The sequence below is a fragment of the Haliotis rufescens genome, unplaced genomic scaffold, assembly GCF_023055435.1.
Source record: "Haliotis rufescens isolate VD_foot unplaced genomic scaffold, xgHalRufe1.0.p SCAF_88, whole genome shotgun sequence".
Classification (NCBI taxonomy): domain Eukaryota; kingdom Metazoa; phylum Mollusca; class Gastropoda; order Lepetellida; family Haliotidae; genus Haliotis; species Haliotis rufescens.
In genome coordinates, this window is record NW_025964381.1 from 816,520 (window position 1) to 833,250 (window position 16,731).

Sequence of the window (16,731 nt, forward strand, 5' to 3'; positions counted from 1 at the left end):
TTCACCAAGATAGACAGGTACACTAATTACAGGTGTTCACCAAGACAGACAGGTACACTAATGACAGGTGTTCAGCAAGACAAGTACACTAATTACAGGTGTTCACCAAGAGAGACAGGTACACTAATTACAGGTGTTCACCAAGACAGACAGGTACACTAATTACAGGTGTTCACCAAGGCAGACAGGTACACTAATTACAGGTGTTCACCAAGACAGACAGGTACACTAATTACAGGTGTTCACCAAGACAGACAGGTACACTAATTACAGGTGTTCACCAAGACAGACAGGTACACTAATTACAGGTGTTCAGCACGACAGGTACACTAATGACAGGTGTTCAGCAAGACAGGTACACTAATTACAGGTGTTCACCAAGACAGACAGGTACACTAATTACAGGTGTTCACCAAGATAGACAGGTACACAAATTACAGGTGTTCACCAAGACAGACAGGTACACTAATTACAGGTGTTCAGCAAGACAGGTACACTAATTACAGGTGTTCACCAAGAGAGACAGGTGCACTAATTACAGGTGTTCACCAAGACAGACAGGTACACTAATAACAGGTGTTCACCAAGGCAGACAGGTACACTAATTACAGGTGTCCATGAAGACTGACAGGTACACTAATTACAGGTGTTCACCAAGATAGACAGGTACACTAATTACAGGTGTTCACCAAGATAGACAGGTACACTAATTACAGGTGTTCAGCAAGACAGGTACACTAATTACAGGTGTTCACCAAGGCAGGTACACTAATTACAGGTGTTCACCAAGACAGGTAAACTAATTACAGGTGTTCACCAAGACAGGTACACTAATTACAGGTGTTCACCAAGACAGGTACACTAATTACAGGTGTTCACCATGACAGGTACACTAATTACAGGTGTTCACCAAGACAGGTACACTAATTACAGGTGTTCACCAAGACAGGTACACTAATAACATGTGTTCACCATGACAGGTACACTAATTACAGGTGTTCACCAAGACAGGTACACTAATTACAGGTGTTCACCAACACTGACAGGTTCCTACAAACTGTGCCATGTCTACTCACCGAGAGCTACAGTTCCCATCAGAAAGGGTTCTCCCAAATACTTGAAGTCGTTGCTGATCTCCCGTCCGACCGACACTCCCACATAGAAGGTCACTATTGTCTGAAACACAAACCAGGGGAGACAACCCATCTGTAGTTTAATTCCAAATCAAATTTACCCATAAACTTCAATTGTCATAAAATCAACACTGTAAGTCATAATAATGTTTGAAGAAAATGAAACATTCAAATATAGCATTGTAACTTCAAGCATAATATGTGTTTGTATTTATTTATTTTTTACTAAATTAGGTAACCATGGAAACTATGCAGAAGTTTGCATTACATGCAAAAACAGAAACTGCCCCATCCCTAAATGAACTGAATGCCCCAAAGCTTTCCAGCAGAAACATCGGGAGACGGCTGACCTCACCAATACCTATAATCTGTATTCCTCCTTGACCCCTAATACTGTGAAATGCAGTACAGCTTAGTCTCGTGCCTCTAACTATCCGAAAACAAACACTTCCAGTTGGATGACATCACTTCTGGTTTGAGGAGAAACAATACAAGACAACTATAAAACAGAGATTCCCAGGCCATAGGTCACTACAAAGACAGAGGCACCTCCAGTTGGATGACATCACCTCTGGTTTGAGGAGAAACACATGTTCAATACAAGACAACTAAAACGAAGAGTCCCAGGCCATAGGTCACTACAAAGACAGAGGCAGCACCAGTTTAATGATATCCCTTCAGATACAGGAAAACATATGTCTACAACTTAACCCTCATCTACATGGGGCTGCTTTATAAAAACTTCAATCTGTTATACAACAATTTGTACAAAGTCAATAGAGAAAGTCTACTAATTTGAGGCCCTGAAGCATATAGTAAATATATATCATCATCATCATCATCCTCCTCCTCCTCATCATCATCATTATCATCATTATTATCTGATAGCAGTAATCGAGAGAATTTCTTACAAATGAAAACATTATTCAAACTACTTGACTACTTGTGAAGTAATGGGTACGTCTCTACTTTAATCACAGAGGACAGGATGCTTGTGGTACTCACTGTGCCAAGTAGCAGCGACCCCTTGAGGAATGTCAGAATGGAGACTACAGGCTGGATTAGTTTCAAGGCAAACACTACCGCTACCGTCAGGATCCACACAAACCCCGGGATGACGTACACATGGCTGAAATACAACGTGACGGTTAGTGCCCTGACAATGTCTGGTGTATATACTGTCTACAGACACAATAGAGATCATGTTTAATAAGTTTCACCTTTTCGCTAGCGTGGTCCCAAACGTCTCCAACAATCAAGCCTGTGTTCATAATACAACAAGGGCAGATAACTCTAATTCTCATACAAAACCATTCTGGAATGGTCCACTCACTGCTGTCGACTGCTGTTCAAGTCTGTCCACAACAGCACTTGGTATTTGTACCAGCCAATCATTTGCTGCCACTGGCAACTGCTACCAACGTATTTACAACAGTTCTACCACTACTAAAATTACAAATAACCAGGGATGTGAGGAAAAGAGGAAAACTTTAGGGGGGTCCGGGGGCATGCCCCCCAATAAATTTTTTAAACATTTGATTGAATTTTAAGCAATTTTGTGCAGTTTGGACAACATTCACACCAAGAAATGTAATAAGTCGATGGCAAAAGTCAAGTCAAATAAACAAAGATGGCGGATGCAGTAAAATTTCAAAGTTAAATCAGTACTTTTAAAAAATGGGGCATAGCTTCCGTGCACCCGGCTATGCGCCGGGTCTGGGAGCAACACTGCCATAAACTTCACCCCCCATCCCCCAGACACAAATTTAAGGACAACTGTCAGAAGCCTGCAATGTCTGACCCTTTCCCCATGTTGAAAAAACCTTGTATTTACATACCTTTTGTTGAAAAAAACCCAAAAAACATTGCAAACATAAGACATTATTACAACATATATACCCGTGTTATTGGTCTTCGGACGCTGAAGAAACATTCATAGTTTTCTCGCCAATCACATGAATCATTGCAAAACATCTCATTCACATATAGGCTAAAAGACAACTTTATCTTAAAAACAAGCCATATTTTGAGTATTTACAATTTCTGTGTGACGCCACATTATCATGAGTGAGTGAGTGAGTGAGTATGGTTTTACGCCGCTTTTAGCAATATTCCAGCAATATCACGCCGGGGGACACCAGAAATGGGTTCACACATTGTACCCACGTCGGGAATCGAACCCGGGTCTTTGGCATGACGAGCAATCGCTTTAACCACTAGGCTACCCGAACGCCCCACATTATCATGAATAATAGTAAAGGGGTATATGATGCTGAAAGCTCTGTTCAAAAACAGGACAATCTGCGACGGTTGTCCGGAAACACGATAATATTTTTCACAATTTTCCGCGCTTCCGCAGAGATTTCACATCCCTGAACAACACAGTTCAAAGCGGCAAAAAACCCGCTAACAGTACGAGATGGGACGTACCTGATTCCCACCAACTGGGCAAACGCTTCACTCCCCGCCAGGGAGTAACAGATGAGTAGCGCAATACTGAAACCAGACAAGCCTTTGTTACACAGGTTACAGAGATACAGTCGTATTTAGGGTGTCAACGAGTGTGTCACACAAGTTACAGAGATACAGTTGTATTTGGGGTGTCAACGAGTGTGTTACACAGGTTACAGAGATACAGTCGTATTTGGGGTGTAAACGAGTGTGTCACACAGGTTACAGAGATACAGTCGTATTTGGGGTGTAAACGAGTGTGTCTATTGACGAAATGATACTCAATTATCTTCTACTAATATTATGTGTATAAACGTAAAATTCTTAAAAAGATCTGTAAATTTAATACCTATGCTAAAGAGCTAGAGTTTCATGTACAAATTATTGACAAACATCAGACAATGGACCATGTAACGATAGGGCGAATACTGTAAAACAGGAATTTAATGCGACATGAAAATAATGCGAGCTCTTGATTTTAGACATAAATGCGCATTTTAAAATGCGAGTGCCCATACCCTTTCCAAAAAAAATTATGCACTGGATTTATGTTCTGTGTTATTTTAATTAATGTAACCTACGTACGAGACCCATTCATGCGCGTTGGCTCGTGTCTGCTCTTGACAAGCTTGTAAAGGACACTGATGCGATAATTCTTGGCTGGCGCGAATCTGGGCTGCTTGACAGGATGTGAACTGACCACTACTCAACTTCACTTTGTGAAGGTAACTTTGTTATTTTGTCTAGTAATTTATTGATCTATTACCTTTGTGACTGATTGTTGTCAGTGGCTGCTATCAACTTGTAATGATCTGATATCATTGTTTTTGATGTAATACTAGTAAATAATACTGAAGTGATTTATTTCGTTTGTTGATTGTTTCCTTATTTTGATGGTACAAAATTAATGCGCATAAAATAAATACGACCTTCCGTCACTCGCACTTTTCGCATTAATATTCTGCTCGCATTAATTTCCTGATTTACAGTATCAGAAGCTCTGCCCAAGTCATGTCCACTAAGCCTGCACACACTATGACCCGTTAGGCCAGCCACGTGGTCCTGTAGGGTCTGGTGTCAAATTGGGGCACCTAATGTGAATTAAATTTTCTAAAAAAAAAGAAAAAAGAAGAAGAAAAGGATAACATAGGCAGGGATTTATCGAGGATTGCAAACTAAGTGCCCTTGGCTCGCAATCTGGGATAATGTTTTTTGGTTCAAACTTGTGATTGTATTTAAAGTTCTTACTTTCCTAAATACAGAGGTATTTCAACACTGCATTCAATGCAATAATGCAAAACAAAGCATTAATGTCTTTTACCCTGTACTTGTGAGGATGACTCGGAAAAAGTTTAACTTCAATTTGGAAACTTCTACTGATATGTTGCAGACTTGGGGTCAAATATCTGCCTCTGTGCAGAATTGAGTTACTAAAAGTATTGAACATGAATCCCACGTTCTAATGCAGTCGTCGATGTTGTGGTTTGTTCATTGTCGGTTGGGTAATGCCACTCAATATTCCAGTTAAATGACAATGACTTGTAAACAATCAACGCTAAACCAGACAAATCATCGATTGATATCATCAATCTTAGAATCATTTGGAATATGATGCCATGCATGAAGCCAGCAAGCCTGATTCCGTTAGTCGTCCTTTACGACAAGCATGGGTGGCTGAGGGTCATCTCTACCCCGGGTCTTCCCACTACATGGAGATACACAGCGTGTACTTACAACTGGAGGATAACCATGACGTCGAACGCCTGTCTCACCCCGCAACACAGGAACAGCTCCCCCAGGAGATGAAGATTGGGAGGACGGACGGAGTTGTCTCCCCCTGATTCTCCAGCAACCACAGCGCCTGCACACACACACACATCACTCTCAGCTCAAAACAACTTAATTTTATCAAGAAAATATACCAAACCAGCAAGGAAAGCAAACATAAATATTCGGGAAATATTCATAATATGAAAAACTTAAAGTTCAATAATAAACCAAATATTGTAATGGCAATATTACAATGAGGTTTGTCATTTAATTGAGATACGTAGTTCAATAATGTTAAAAAAGTTTGTCAATGCTGTTTATTTTGTTTGTAGTTTAATGCTTTACTAAGCATCATGAACACTTTGTAAATCAGGAGCTAGAACTGTGCCAGGGTTTAACCTGGGTCTAGCTATACTCGAGTCCAAGTGACTTGTGTCAACCGCTACTTGCTTTATATCAATGCTCAGAAGCCTTGAGCCTACTGTAGGTGAGGATGTTAGAGTAAAGCAAATTAACTACTGACACTCAGGTATTTCTAACCTGAATAGAAATATCATTTACAATTTACATACAATCTCCAATTTTGATAAATTTAAGGATTTAAAAAGCCACACTTTTTAGATTTTGATCGCAGACACAGAAGTTTTCAAGTTGACCTATTAAATCATGATATTTATGTAAAATTATTATGATAAACAATGAAGTTAACAATGAAGGCAACATTCATTGTGTTTAAACAAAGTAGACAAAAGATCCATGAATTTATTTCATTGTGTCTGAGTGGAAATACCAAAGCGAGCAAGGTTACCGATACATTTTCTTTTCCTAGTCCTTACAAAGATTTACTAGCCTGTGGCTATCGGGACAAAAATAGCATGTGTATCTCACCCCGAGTGACTCCGCCCGACACTTGTGTCCTGCCTTTACTGAAGATCTCGTCATCGCTGTCCTCCTCCATGTCCTGCAGGGGGACAAGCTCATCCTGGGGAGGGAATTGGAGAACGTCAGGGACCCATGCCGCCGGGATGGGAGTTACGATCCTCTTAGTTCTACGACTGACTTTAGTCAATGTTAAAGTATGGGTGTACGATCCTCTTAGTTCTACGACTGACTTGAGTCCATGTTAAAGTATGGGTGTACGATCCTCTTTGTTCTACGACTGACTTGAGTCAATGTTAAAGTATGGGTGTACGATCCTCTTTGTTCTACGACTGACTTCAGTCAATGTTAAAGTATGGGTGTACGATGCAATGTTAAAGTATGGGCGTACGATCCTCTTAGTTCTATGACTGACTTTAGTCAATGTTAAAGTATGGGTGTAAAGTGGAAAGTGTGGCACATTCAGTCAATAAGATGAAGATGAGGTGAAGTGAAATCAGGCTAAACGTTGTGTCCAATTTTATTTATTTATTTGTTTGTTGTTAAACGCCGCACTCAGCAATATTCCAGCTATATGATGGTGGTCTGTAAATAGTAGAGTCTGGACCAGACAAACCAGTGATTGACATCATGCGCATCGATTTACATAATTGGGATACTATGACATCCATCAACCAAGTCAGCGAGCCTGACAACTTGATCCTGTTAGTCGCCTCTTATGACAAGCATAGTCGCCTTTTACGGCAAGCATGGGTTGCTGAAGACCTATTCCACCTCGGACCTTCACGGGTATGTTGTGTTCAAGGTTATTTCACTTCATATCATGATATATAGAGACGTGCACTCAGCAATATCAAAGCTGTATCACTGGTTAAACTTCACTCAGCAATATTACAGCTGTATCACTGGTTACCCTTCACTCAGCAATATTACAGCTGTATCACTGGTTACACTTCACTCAGCAACATTACAGCTATATCACTGGTTACACTTCACTCAGCAATATTACAGCTGTATCACTGGTTACACTTCACTCAGCAATATTACAGCTGTATCACTGGTTACACTTCACTCAGCAATATCACAGCTGTATCACTGGTTACACTTCACTCAGCAATATCACAGCTGTATCACTGGTTACACTTCACTCAGCAATATTACAGCTGTATCACTGGTTACACTTCACTCAGCAATATTACAGCTGTATCACTGGTTACACTTCACTCAGCAATATCACAGCTGTATCACTGGTTACACTTCACTCAGCAATATCACAGCTGTATCACTGGTTACACTTCACTCAGCAATATCACAGCTGTATCACTGGTTACACTTCACTCAGCAATATCACAGCTGTATCACTGGTTACACTTCACTCAGCAATATCACAGCTGTATCACTGGTTACACTTCACTCAGCAATATCACAGCTGTATCACTGGTTACACTTCACTCAGCAATATCACAGCTGTATCACTGGTTACACTTCACTCAGCAATATCACAGCTGTATCACTGGTTACACTTCACTCAGCAATATCACAGCTGTATCACTGGTTACACTTCACTCAGCAATATCACAGCTGTATCACTGGTTACACTTCACTCAGCAATATCACAGCTGTATCACTGGTTACACTTCACTCAGCAATATCACAGCTGTATCACTGGTTACACTTCACTCAGCAATATCACAGCTGTATCACTGGTTACACTTCAACAGCGTTCCCACTGGCTTTTGAAACTGCCAGTCCTTGTGGACTGGTAACTCTAAAAATTACCAGTCCCCTCTAATTTTTGCCAGTCCCAACTTTCAACAATTAAAAAACATATGAAAATTATTTGGTTTTAATTCTTTCAACATCATGTTCAGTGCAAAGATGTTAGCTCTATACATCATTCACATAAACTCAGTCACAATTTTCTCTTTATTTTTTAATATTTTGAGACGAAAGTTGCTACAACTGGATATTTAACCTAGAAATAGACAAGAGGAAACCCTGATGGTAACAGACAAGCTGACTTTGTTTGAAAAATGAACTCATATCTGAATATATGAATATCACCGATTTTTTGTTCAACAACAAAGTTCTAGAAGTACTTTATTTGCCAGTCCACAGGGACTGGCAGTCAGATGAATTACCGGTCCAAGCCTAATTTTACCGGAAAAAAACTGGTAATTATATATAAATGGGAACACTGACTTCACTCACCGATAGTACAGAGATGTCTGCAATCGATCAATAAATACAGATATGTACAGATACACAAGCTGAAAAGGAAAGGTAATTACGCAGAGGGTTTTCATTCTATTAGGTTTTTCAAAACTATTTTTGCGTACTTGTCAACAAGCAACTCATTATAGGGTAATTGTCATTTCTGGTGCGGTGGAGTTACCTGGTTAGGGTTGCGCTGCACTGCAATGGCTCGCTGCAGGAGGTCAGTGAAGTAGAAGATGAGGAGTACCTGTAACAATCAACAGGTACACAGTGATGTAGAGATGACACACCTGTAACAATCAACAGGTACACAGTGAAGTAGAGATGAGACACCTCTAACAATCAACAGGTATACAATGAAGTAGAGATGACACACCTGTAACAATCAACAGGTATACAATGAAGTAGAGATGACACACCTGTAACAATCAACAGGTATACAATGAAGTAGAGATGACACACCTGTAACAATCAACAGGTATACAATGAAGTAAGGATGACACACCTGTAACAATCAACAGGTATACAATGAAGTAGAGACGACACACCTGTAACAATCAACAGGTATACAATGAAGTAGAGATGACACACCTGTAACAATCAACAGGTATACAATGAAGTAGAGATGAAACACCTGTAACAATCAACAGGTACACAGTGAAGTAGAGATGACACACCTGTAACAATCAACAGGTACACAGTGAAGTAGAGATGACACACCTGTAACAATCAACAGGTATACAGTGATGTAGAGATGAGACTCCTGTAACAATCAACAGGTACACAGTGATGTAGAGATGACACACCTGTAACAATCAACAGGTACACAGTGAAGTAGAGATGACACACCTGTAACAATCAACAGGTACACAGTGATGTAGAGATGACACACCTGTACCAATCAACAGGTACACAATGATGTAGAGATGACAAACCTGTAACAATCAACAGGTATACAATGAAGTAGAGATGACACACCTGTAACAATCAACAGGTATACAATGAAGTAGAGATGACACACCTGTAACAATCAACAGGTATACAATGAAGTAAGGATGACACACCTGTAACAATCAACAGGTATACAATGAAGTAGAGATGACACACCTGTAACAATCAACAGGTATACAATGAAGTAGAGATGAAACACCTGTAACAATCAACAGGTACACAGTGAAGTAGAGATGACACACCTGTAACAATCAACAGGTACACAGTGAAGGAGAGATGACACACCTGTAACAATCAACAGGTACACAGTGGAGTGGAGATGACACACCTGTAACTATCAACAGGTACACAGTGAAGGAGAGATGACACACCTGTCACAATCAACAGGTACACAGTGAAGGAGAGATGACACACCTGTAACAATCAACAGGTACACAGTGAAGGAGAGATGACACACCTGTAACAATCAACAGGTATACAATGAAGTAAGGATGACACACCTGTAACAATCAACAGGTACACAGTGAAGTAAGGATGACACACCTGTAACAATCAACAGGTACACAGCGAAGGAGAGATGACACACCTGTAACAATCAACAGGTACACAGTGAAGTAGAGATGACACACCTTTAACAATCAACAGGTACACAGTGAAGGAGAGATGACACACCTGTAACAATCAACAGGTACACAGTGAAGTAGAGATGACACACCTGTAACAATCAACAGGTATACAATGAAGTAAGGATGACACACCTGTAACAATCAACAGGTACACAGTGAAGTAAGGATGACACACCTGTAACAATCAACAGGTACACAGCGAAGGAGAGATGACACACCTGTAACAATCAACAGGTACACAGTGAAGTAAGGATGACACACCTGTAACAATCAACAGGTACACAGTGAAGTAGAGATGAAACACCTGTAACAATCAACAGGTACACAGTGATGTAGAGATGACACACCTGTAACAATCAACAGGTACACAGTGATGTAGAGATGACACACCTGTAACAATCAACAGGTACACAGTGAAGTAGAGATGACACACCTGTAACAATCAACAGGTATACAGTGATGTAGAGATGAGACTCCTGTAACAATCAACAGGTACACAGTGAAGTAGAGATGACACACCTGTAACATTCAACAGGTACACAGTGAAGTAGAGATGACACACCTGTAACAATCAACAGGTACACAGTGAAGTAAATGACGGTTACCATGGTTACTGACCTGCATGAGCGTGCTGGTGATGAAGGAGATGAGGAAGGGGTACATTCCCGCTTGTGTCAAGGTGACAGGTAATCCTGGAACAGATAGACAGGTGATTGTAGGTGATACACAATGAATACAAAAGGCTAACAGCCCTGATCCAATAAAGGCTAACGGCTCTGATCCAATAAAGGCTAACGGCCCTGATCCAGTAAAGTCTAACAGGCCTGATCCAATAAAGGCTAACGGCCCTGATCCAGTAAAGGCTAACGACCCTAATCCAATAAAGGCTAACGGCCCTGATCCAATAAAGGCTAACAGGCCTGATCCAGTAAAGGCTAACGGCCCTGATCCAATAAAGGCTAACGGCTAACAGCCCTGATCCAATAAAGGCTAACAGCTCTGATCCAATAAAGGCTAACAGCCCTGATCCAATAAAGGCTAACGGCCCTGATCCAATAAAGGCTAACGGCCCTGATCCAATAAAGGCTAACGGCCCTGATCCAATAAAGGCTAACAGCTCTGATCCAATAAAGGCTAACGGCCCTGATATAATAAAGGCTAACGGCCCTGATCAAATAAAGGCTAACGGCCCTGATATAATAAAGGCTAACGGCCCTGATCCAATAAAGGCTAACGGACCTGATATAATAAAGGCTAACAGCCCTGATCCATTAAAGGCTAACGGCCCTGATCCAATAAAGGCTAACGGCCCTGATCCAATAAAGGCTAACGGCCCTGATCCATTAAAGGCTAACGGCCCTGATATAATAAAGGCTAACGGCCCTGATCCAATAAAGGCTAACGGCCCTGATATAATAAAGGCTAACAGCCCTGATCCATTAAAGGCTAACGGCCCAGGAAAAAACGTAATTAGACTTTGATGGGTAAAATAAATGTATTTACTATGGGGTAAATACGGTAACGAATGTGATTTGAAGAAGGCTGTGCACGTGAAAGCGGTGGCGTCACGTGCTTAAGGTGCAGAGGAGAGGGCAAGAAACACCACTCGAGGCCTTCGCGTCACACAGGCGAGCTGTTGTCTTCTTTGTTCGGAATGGATTCACCACAGCAGGAAAATCTTGACTCCGTTGAAGAACTACACATTCCTGGTCAACCTAACAAAGCACAGGATTCTGTTGAAGGGTACGAAACGTTTCAACTTTTTAAGCAATATATGGACTGTAAGTTGAAAACTTTCAAAAGTGAAATTATTGATGAAACTGAGCAGAGGTCGTATTCTGTCATTAAGAGAGCTAGAAAAGACTTTGACTCTCCACAGTTTAGATTCAAAGGGAATCAGTTACAATATAAGTTCAACATTGGTATTTTGGATCAGGTTGACTCTGCTATTCGGTTTATCAATCGGGATAACACAGTCGATTGTGTGCATGTCTTGAGAGAAATTAGCTCTAACATCAGTAAAAGAAACAAGCACATTAGACTTGCAGACAGATCTACAGCCGGTTGGGCAGTAGTCTCGGAGTTGGAAGGGGATGAGTTGGCTTCAAACTCGGATGAAGAGAGACGTTTCGAGAGAGCAGAAAGTAAGGCACAGCGCAGAAAGCGCCCTACTTCTTTCAATTCCCGTGGTAGAGGTTATAGTCCTTATCCTTCTGCAACTTTCCCCAATCCTAACAGCGAATTACCCAAACAGGCCCCTCAGGTTCAGCAGAACCAGCCCTTTCGTTTTCAACCCAGGAAAACACCACTTCCAAACCAACAATGCTACTTTTGCGGAGCCTTTGGGCACTGGAGAGCCACATGTCCCCTTGCAGCCGCCCAGAGGTCATCACAGTCAAGTAATTTCAACCCACCACAAGGACTTCAGCCTACAGAGGCCTGCAAAAAGCAGTGATTATTCAGGTAAATCAAAACCACTTTTGAGATATGACATATATATTTGAGTGGCTAATGCGTTACTATCTTGATTGAGATCGTATTACATATGTTTCAGGGGATCAGAACTCAAGCAGAAGTATTAAAAGAAAAACTAACATGGATTTGCCACAGGTCTCCCGTTCAATATCAGAACAGCCTAGTAGTAGGTCACAGCTTGATGTTTCACCCATAGACAAAGTCAAACCTGAAACCAGAGGTATTAGTACTGATTTTGTACCTGTACCTAGTTATCTTGACAGAACAGATACGTCAGCGAGTAAGCATAACATTAAGGAAAATCTTAAGAGGCACATCTCATTTTGGAAGGATATAGAAGCTCCAGAATTCATCATTAGAACTATTACGGAAGGTTACATCATCCCCTTTGTGGAGTCGCCTCCCTTGTCTATTAGTAAGAACAACGCTTCTGCTGTAAAACATAGCGACTTTGTCTCTGAGGCTATCCAGGATCTCCTGTTAAACAACTGTATTGTTGAAGTCGTAGACTTACCTCAGGTTGTAAATCCCCTATCAGTTTCTATTAATAGCTCTGGTAAGAAAAGGTTGATTTTAGACCTAAGAGTGGTAAACAAATATGTTTGGAAAGAAAAGATAGTCTTTGAGGATTACAAGATTGCTTTGGATTTCGTTAGACCTTGTGGATACATGTACAAGTTTGATCTTAAGTCTGGGTATCACCACATAGATATTCACCCTAGTCAACACACGTTTTTGGGCTTTTCTTGGTCAGTTAAAGGTGTACAGCGTTTTTATTGTTTCACAGTTTTACCTTTTGGTCTAACCTCGGCCCCTTATATATTTACTAAGTGTTTTAGGCCATTAGTTAGATACTGGAGAAAACATTCTGTAGATGTTGTAGTTTACTTAGATGATGGATTTGGGTTTGCTTCGTCTGAAGCCTTAGGCAAGGAGCGATCTGGTTTTGTTAAATCTTCTTTGTGCAGAGCAGGCTTTGTTTGTAACGATCAGAAGTCAGTTTGGGAACCCACAAGACACCTTGAATGGCTCGGGCTGAATTGGAATCTTGACATAGGTGTGATATCTATTCCTTCTAGGAGATTAGATAATGTGAGAAACACATGCGCAGGAGTTTTGGCAGGTTTACCGCAATTCACAGCACGTAACCTGGCTAGTTTAACAGGACAAATTATCTCTCTTTCACCAGTTTATGGGGATGTCTGCAGACTTTTGACTAGACGCATGTATTCAGTAATACAAAGAGCTTCAAGTTGGGATAGAAAGCAAAGTCTAGTTGACCCCCTGTGTGTATTTGAACTTATATTCTGGAGAGATAATGTTTACACTTTTAATAGCAGAAGATTTTATGAAACTTTTGCTCCTGTTTTGACCGTTTTCTCAGATGCTAGTTCCAAGGGCTGTGCTGCTTATATACAGAATTCTGACCGGATATTTCAGTGTTTATGGGATGAGGATCAAGTGGGCAAGAGTTCAACTTGGCGGGAATTGAAGGCTGTTGAATTATCTTTGAACGTTTTCAGAGAGGTTCTGTCTAATCAGACTGTTAAGTGGTTCTCAGATAGCAAGGCTTGCTGTCAAATTGTTTCTTTTGGTAGTTTCAATTCATCCTTACAGGAGCTTGCTATGTCCGTGTTCACCGTGGTTAGGATGTATAACATCAGGATAAAGTTTAGCTGGATTCCACGTTCAGAGAACGACAGAGCAGATGCGTTAAGTAAATTTAAAGATGCTGATGACTGGATTGTTACTGATGCTGTCTTCAAGTTGCTAAACCAGAAGTGGGGTCCACATACTGTTGATAGATTTGCTAGTCATTATAATGCTAAGTTGTGTAGATTCAATTCCAGATCTTGGTGCCCTGGCACAGAAGCAGTAGATGCTTTTACACAGTCATGGCAATATGATAACAACTGGGTTGTCCCCCCTGTGCATTTGGTAACGAAGGCTATTAGATATGCTCTTCAAAGTGAAGCTAGCATTACTTTAGTAGTGCCTAGGTGGCAATCAGCTGTGTTCTGGACTTCACTTTTTGATGACGGAAAGTTCAAACATTATATCGCTGATAGTTTGCAATTAAATGGAAGTATTGCATTTTCAGGCGGCAGCAAGAAATCCTTGTTTGACAAATTCGATGGCTACGCATTAGCAGTTAGAATTATTCCATGAGATCAATGTTGTTGTTTCAGACATGTTCTCCTCCGGTATCTGGAAGCTGAAGAACAATTTAGTTCATACAGACCTTATTGATCTAGCAGGACATATGCCAGATTTAGTTCTCAAGTCTAAGGCCCCAGCGACAGTCTATAAGTATGAAAGATCTTATAATAGTTGGAAAAAATGGAGTTCAAAATTTAAGGAGATTACATGTTTGCCTGCTCATCCATTTCATGTTGCTTTGTATCTTACATCACTTGTTCAGGGAGGTAAGAAAGCTCCATCTGTCATGGAAGCTATTTACGGTATTAGTTGGGCGCACAAGCTTGCATGTCTGCCAGATCCTTGTAAACATGATTTGATTTTGAACATCAGAGAAGCGGCATTAAGAACGTGTAGTACTCCAGTCAAGAAAAAAGAACCTGTTACTTGTGACACGTTAAAGAAATTGGTTAGTATATCTGGGAAAACTCCCTCTCTACTTGATTTAAGGTTTTTAACAATGTCACTTTTATCTTTTGCTGGGTTTTTCAGATTTTCTGAAGTAGTGAATATCAGACGGTCAAACATTAAATTCAAGGATGGCTTCATGAGTATTTTTGTTGAGAACAGTAAAACTGACGTTTATAGGGATGGGCGTCATGTTTTGATCGCTGCTACAGGCTCAGATCTATGTCCAGTAAATATGCTAAACAGGTACCTGATTGCTGGAAATGTTGCTGAAACTTCCAATGAATATATTTTTCGTCAACTTTCCTTCTGTAAATCTGTACAAAAGTATGTACTTAAAGGTCAGAAACCTTTATCATATACCAGAGCGAGGGAAATCTTTATTGAGAAATTCAAACTAATTGGTGAAGATGTCAAAAAAGTGGGTCTTCACAGTTTTCGGTCAGGAGGGGCGACTGCTGCAGCTAACGCCGGAGTAACAGACAGACTGTTCAAGAGACACGGACGCTGGGCGTCAGATAAGGCCAAAGACGGTTATATCAAAGACAATGTTTCTGAACTGTTGAGTGTGTCATCAATGTTGGGATTGTAAATAAGTCGAAATAAATCTGCTGCATGGACCCGTTCTTTTAATTCGAGCAGCGGTAGGCATTACCCATGAGTGGAGTATGTTGTCATAGTAAATGTTTTATGTTCGGTTGAACATAGTGAATTAGAACATAAATGTATTTACTATGGGGTAAATACGGTAACGAATGTGATTTGAAGAAGGCTGTGCACGTGAAAGCGGTGGCGTCACGTGCTTAAGGTGCAGAGGAGAGGGCAAGAAACACCACTCGAGGCCTTCGCGTCACACAGGCGAGCTGTTGTCTTCTTTGTTTGTTAAAAATATACACATAAAGGTAATCAGATTTTTAGTGTAATGCTTGTCTGTGTTGGACGGCCTGTTATTGCAGTGTTGCCGAATGGCAGGTAAAACCGTATGGGAAAAATTGCCGCAGGGCATTGAGTGCTGTTTAGCACAGAGAAGGGTGTTGCTTTCTTTCAGTGAGTGATCCCACAGAGAGGTGATTCAGGAGTCCGGACATGGATTTGTATACACAAGAAGACCCACCGTCCAGATAAGTTATCTTTATATTTTCAAAAAGTTAATTTCGCAGTAATTTATAAAGTGTTCAAGCGCGATATTACAAGGATATTGCAGTATTTCGTAACGGTTTTATGTGCCAAAAATATTAAAATGTACGTTTTTGTTACAGAAAGAATACCTTAGAGAATATGGAGTGTCGGTGTTTGGAATGGAATATAACACGACAGTCGCGTGTCTACATGTATGATTTTGTAAATAAACCCGCTCGCCTGTTAACAGCGGTAGGCATTACCCATGAGTGGAGTATGTTGTCATAGTAAATGTTTTATGTTCGGTTGAACATAGTGAATTAGAACATAACAGTTGTTAAGACCTTAATTCTCTCTACCCTTGTACATATTTTTTCCGCTCTCCCAAATCCATGAAAAGCTTTTATTGATCAATTGAATAGAATTCTTTTTAACTTTATTTGGAGTGGCAAAAGAGATAAGATTAAGAGGGATTATTTGAAAAGGAATTACAGTCAAGGTGG

General features: G+C 40.6%; 2 protein-coding genes across 3 annotated transcripts in view; one reads left to right on the forward strand and one right to left on the reverse strand.

Annotated features, from left to right (window-relative positions):
* LOC124114563 overlaps positions 1–16,731 on the reverse strand; it is a 41,615-nt gene that overhangs the window by 15,894 nt on the left and 8,990 nt on the right. For both annotated transcript variants that reach the window (XM_046475178.2, XM_048390226.1), the window contains exons 3-9: positions 10,646–10,719; positions 8,629–8,697; positions 6,243–6,336; positions 5,319–5,445; positions 3,564–3,629; positions 2,139–2,262; positions 1,077–1,176 (exon numbers count right to left, since the gene is read on the reverse strand). In XM_046475178.2, coding sequence (XP_046331134.2) covers positions 1,077–1,176; positions 2,139–2,262; positions 3,564–3,629; positions 5,319–5,445; positions 6,243–6,336; positions 8,629–8,697; positions 10,646–10,719 — 654 coding nt within the window. The remainder of the gene's footprint in view (positions 1–1,076; positions 1,177–2,138; positions 2,263–3,563; positions 3,630–5,318; positions 5,446–6,242; positions 6,337–8,628; positions 8,698–10,645; positions 10,720–16,731) is intronic.
* LOC125377289 lies at positions 12,490–16,123 on the forward strand. The gene is made up of 2 exons (XM_048390227.1): positions 12,490–12,722; positions 14,692–16,123. Exons 1-2 carry the CDS (start codon positions 12,623–12,625, stop codon positions 15,699–15,701), a joined length of 1,110 nt encoding a protein of 369 aa, XP_048246184.1. The 5' UTR covers positions 12,490–12,622; the 3' UTR covers positions 15,702–16,123.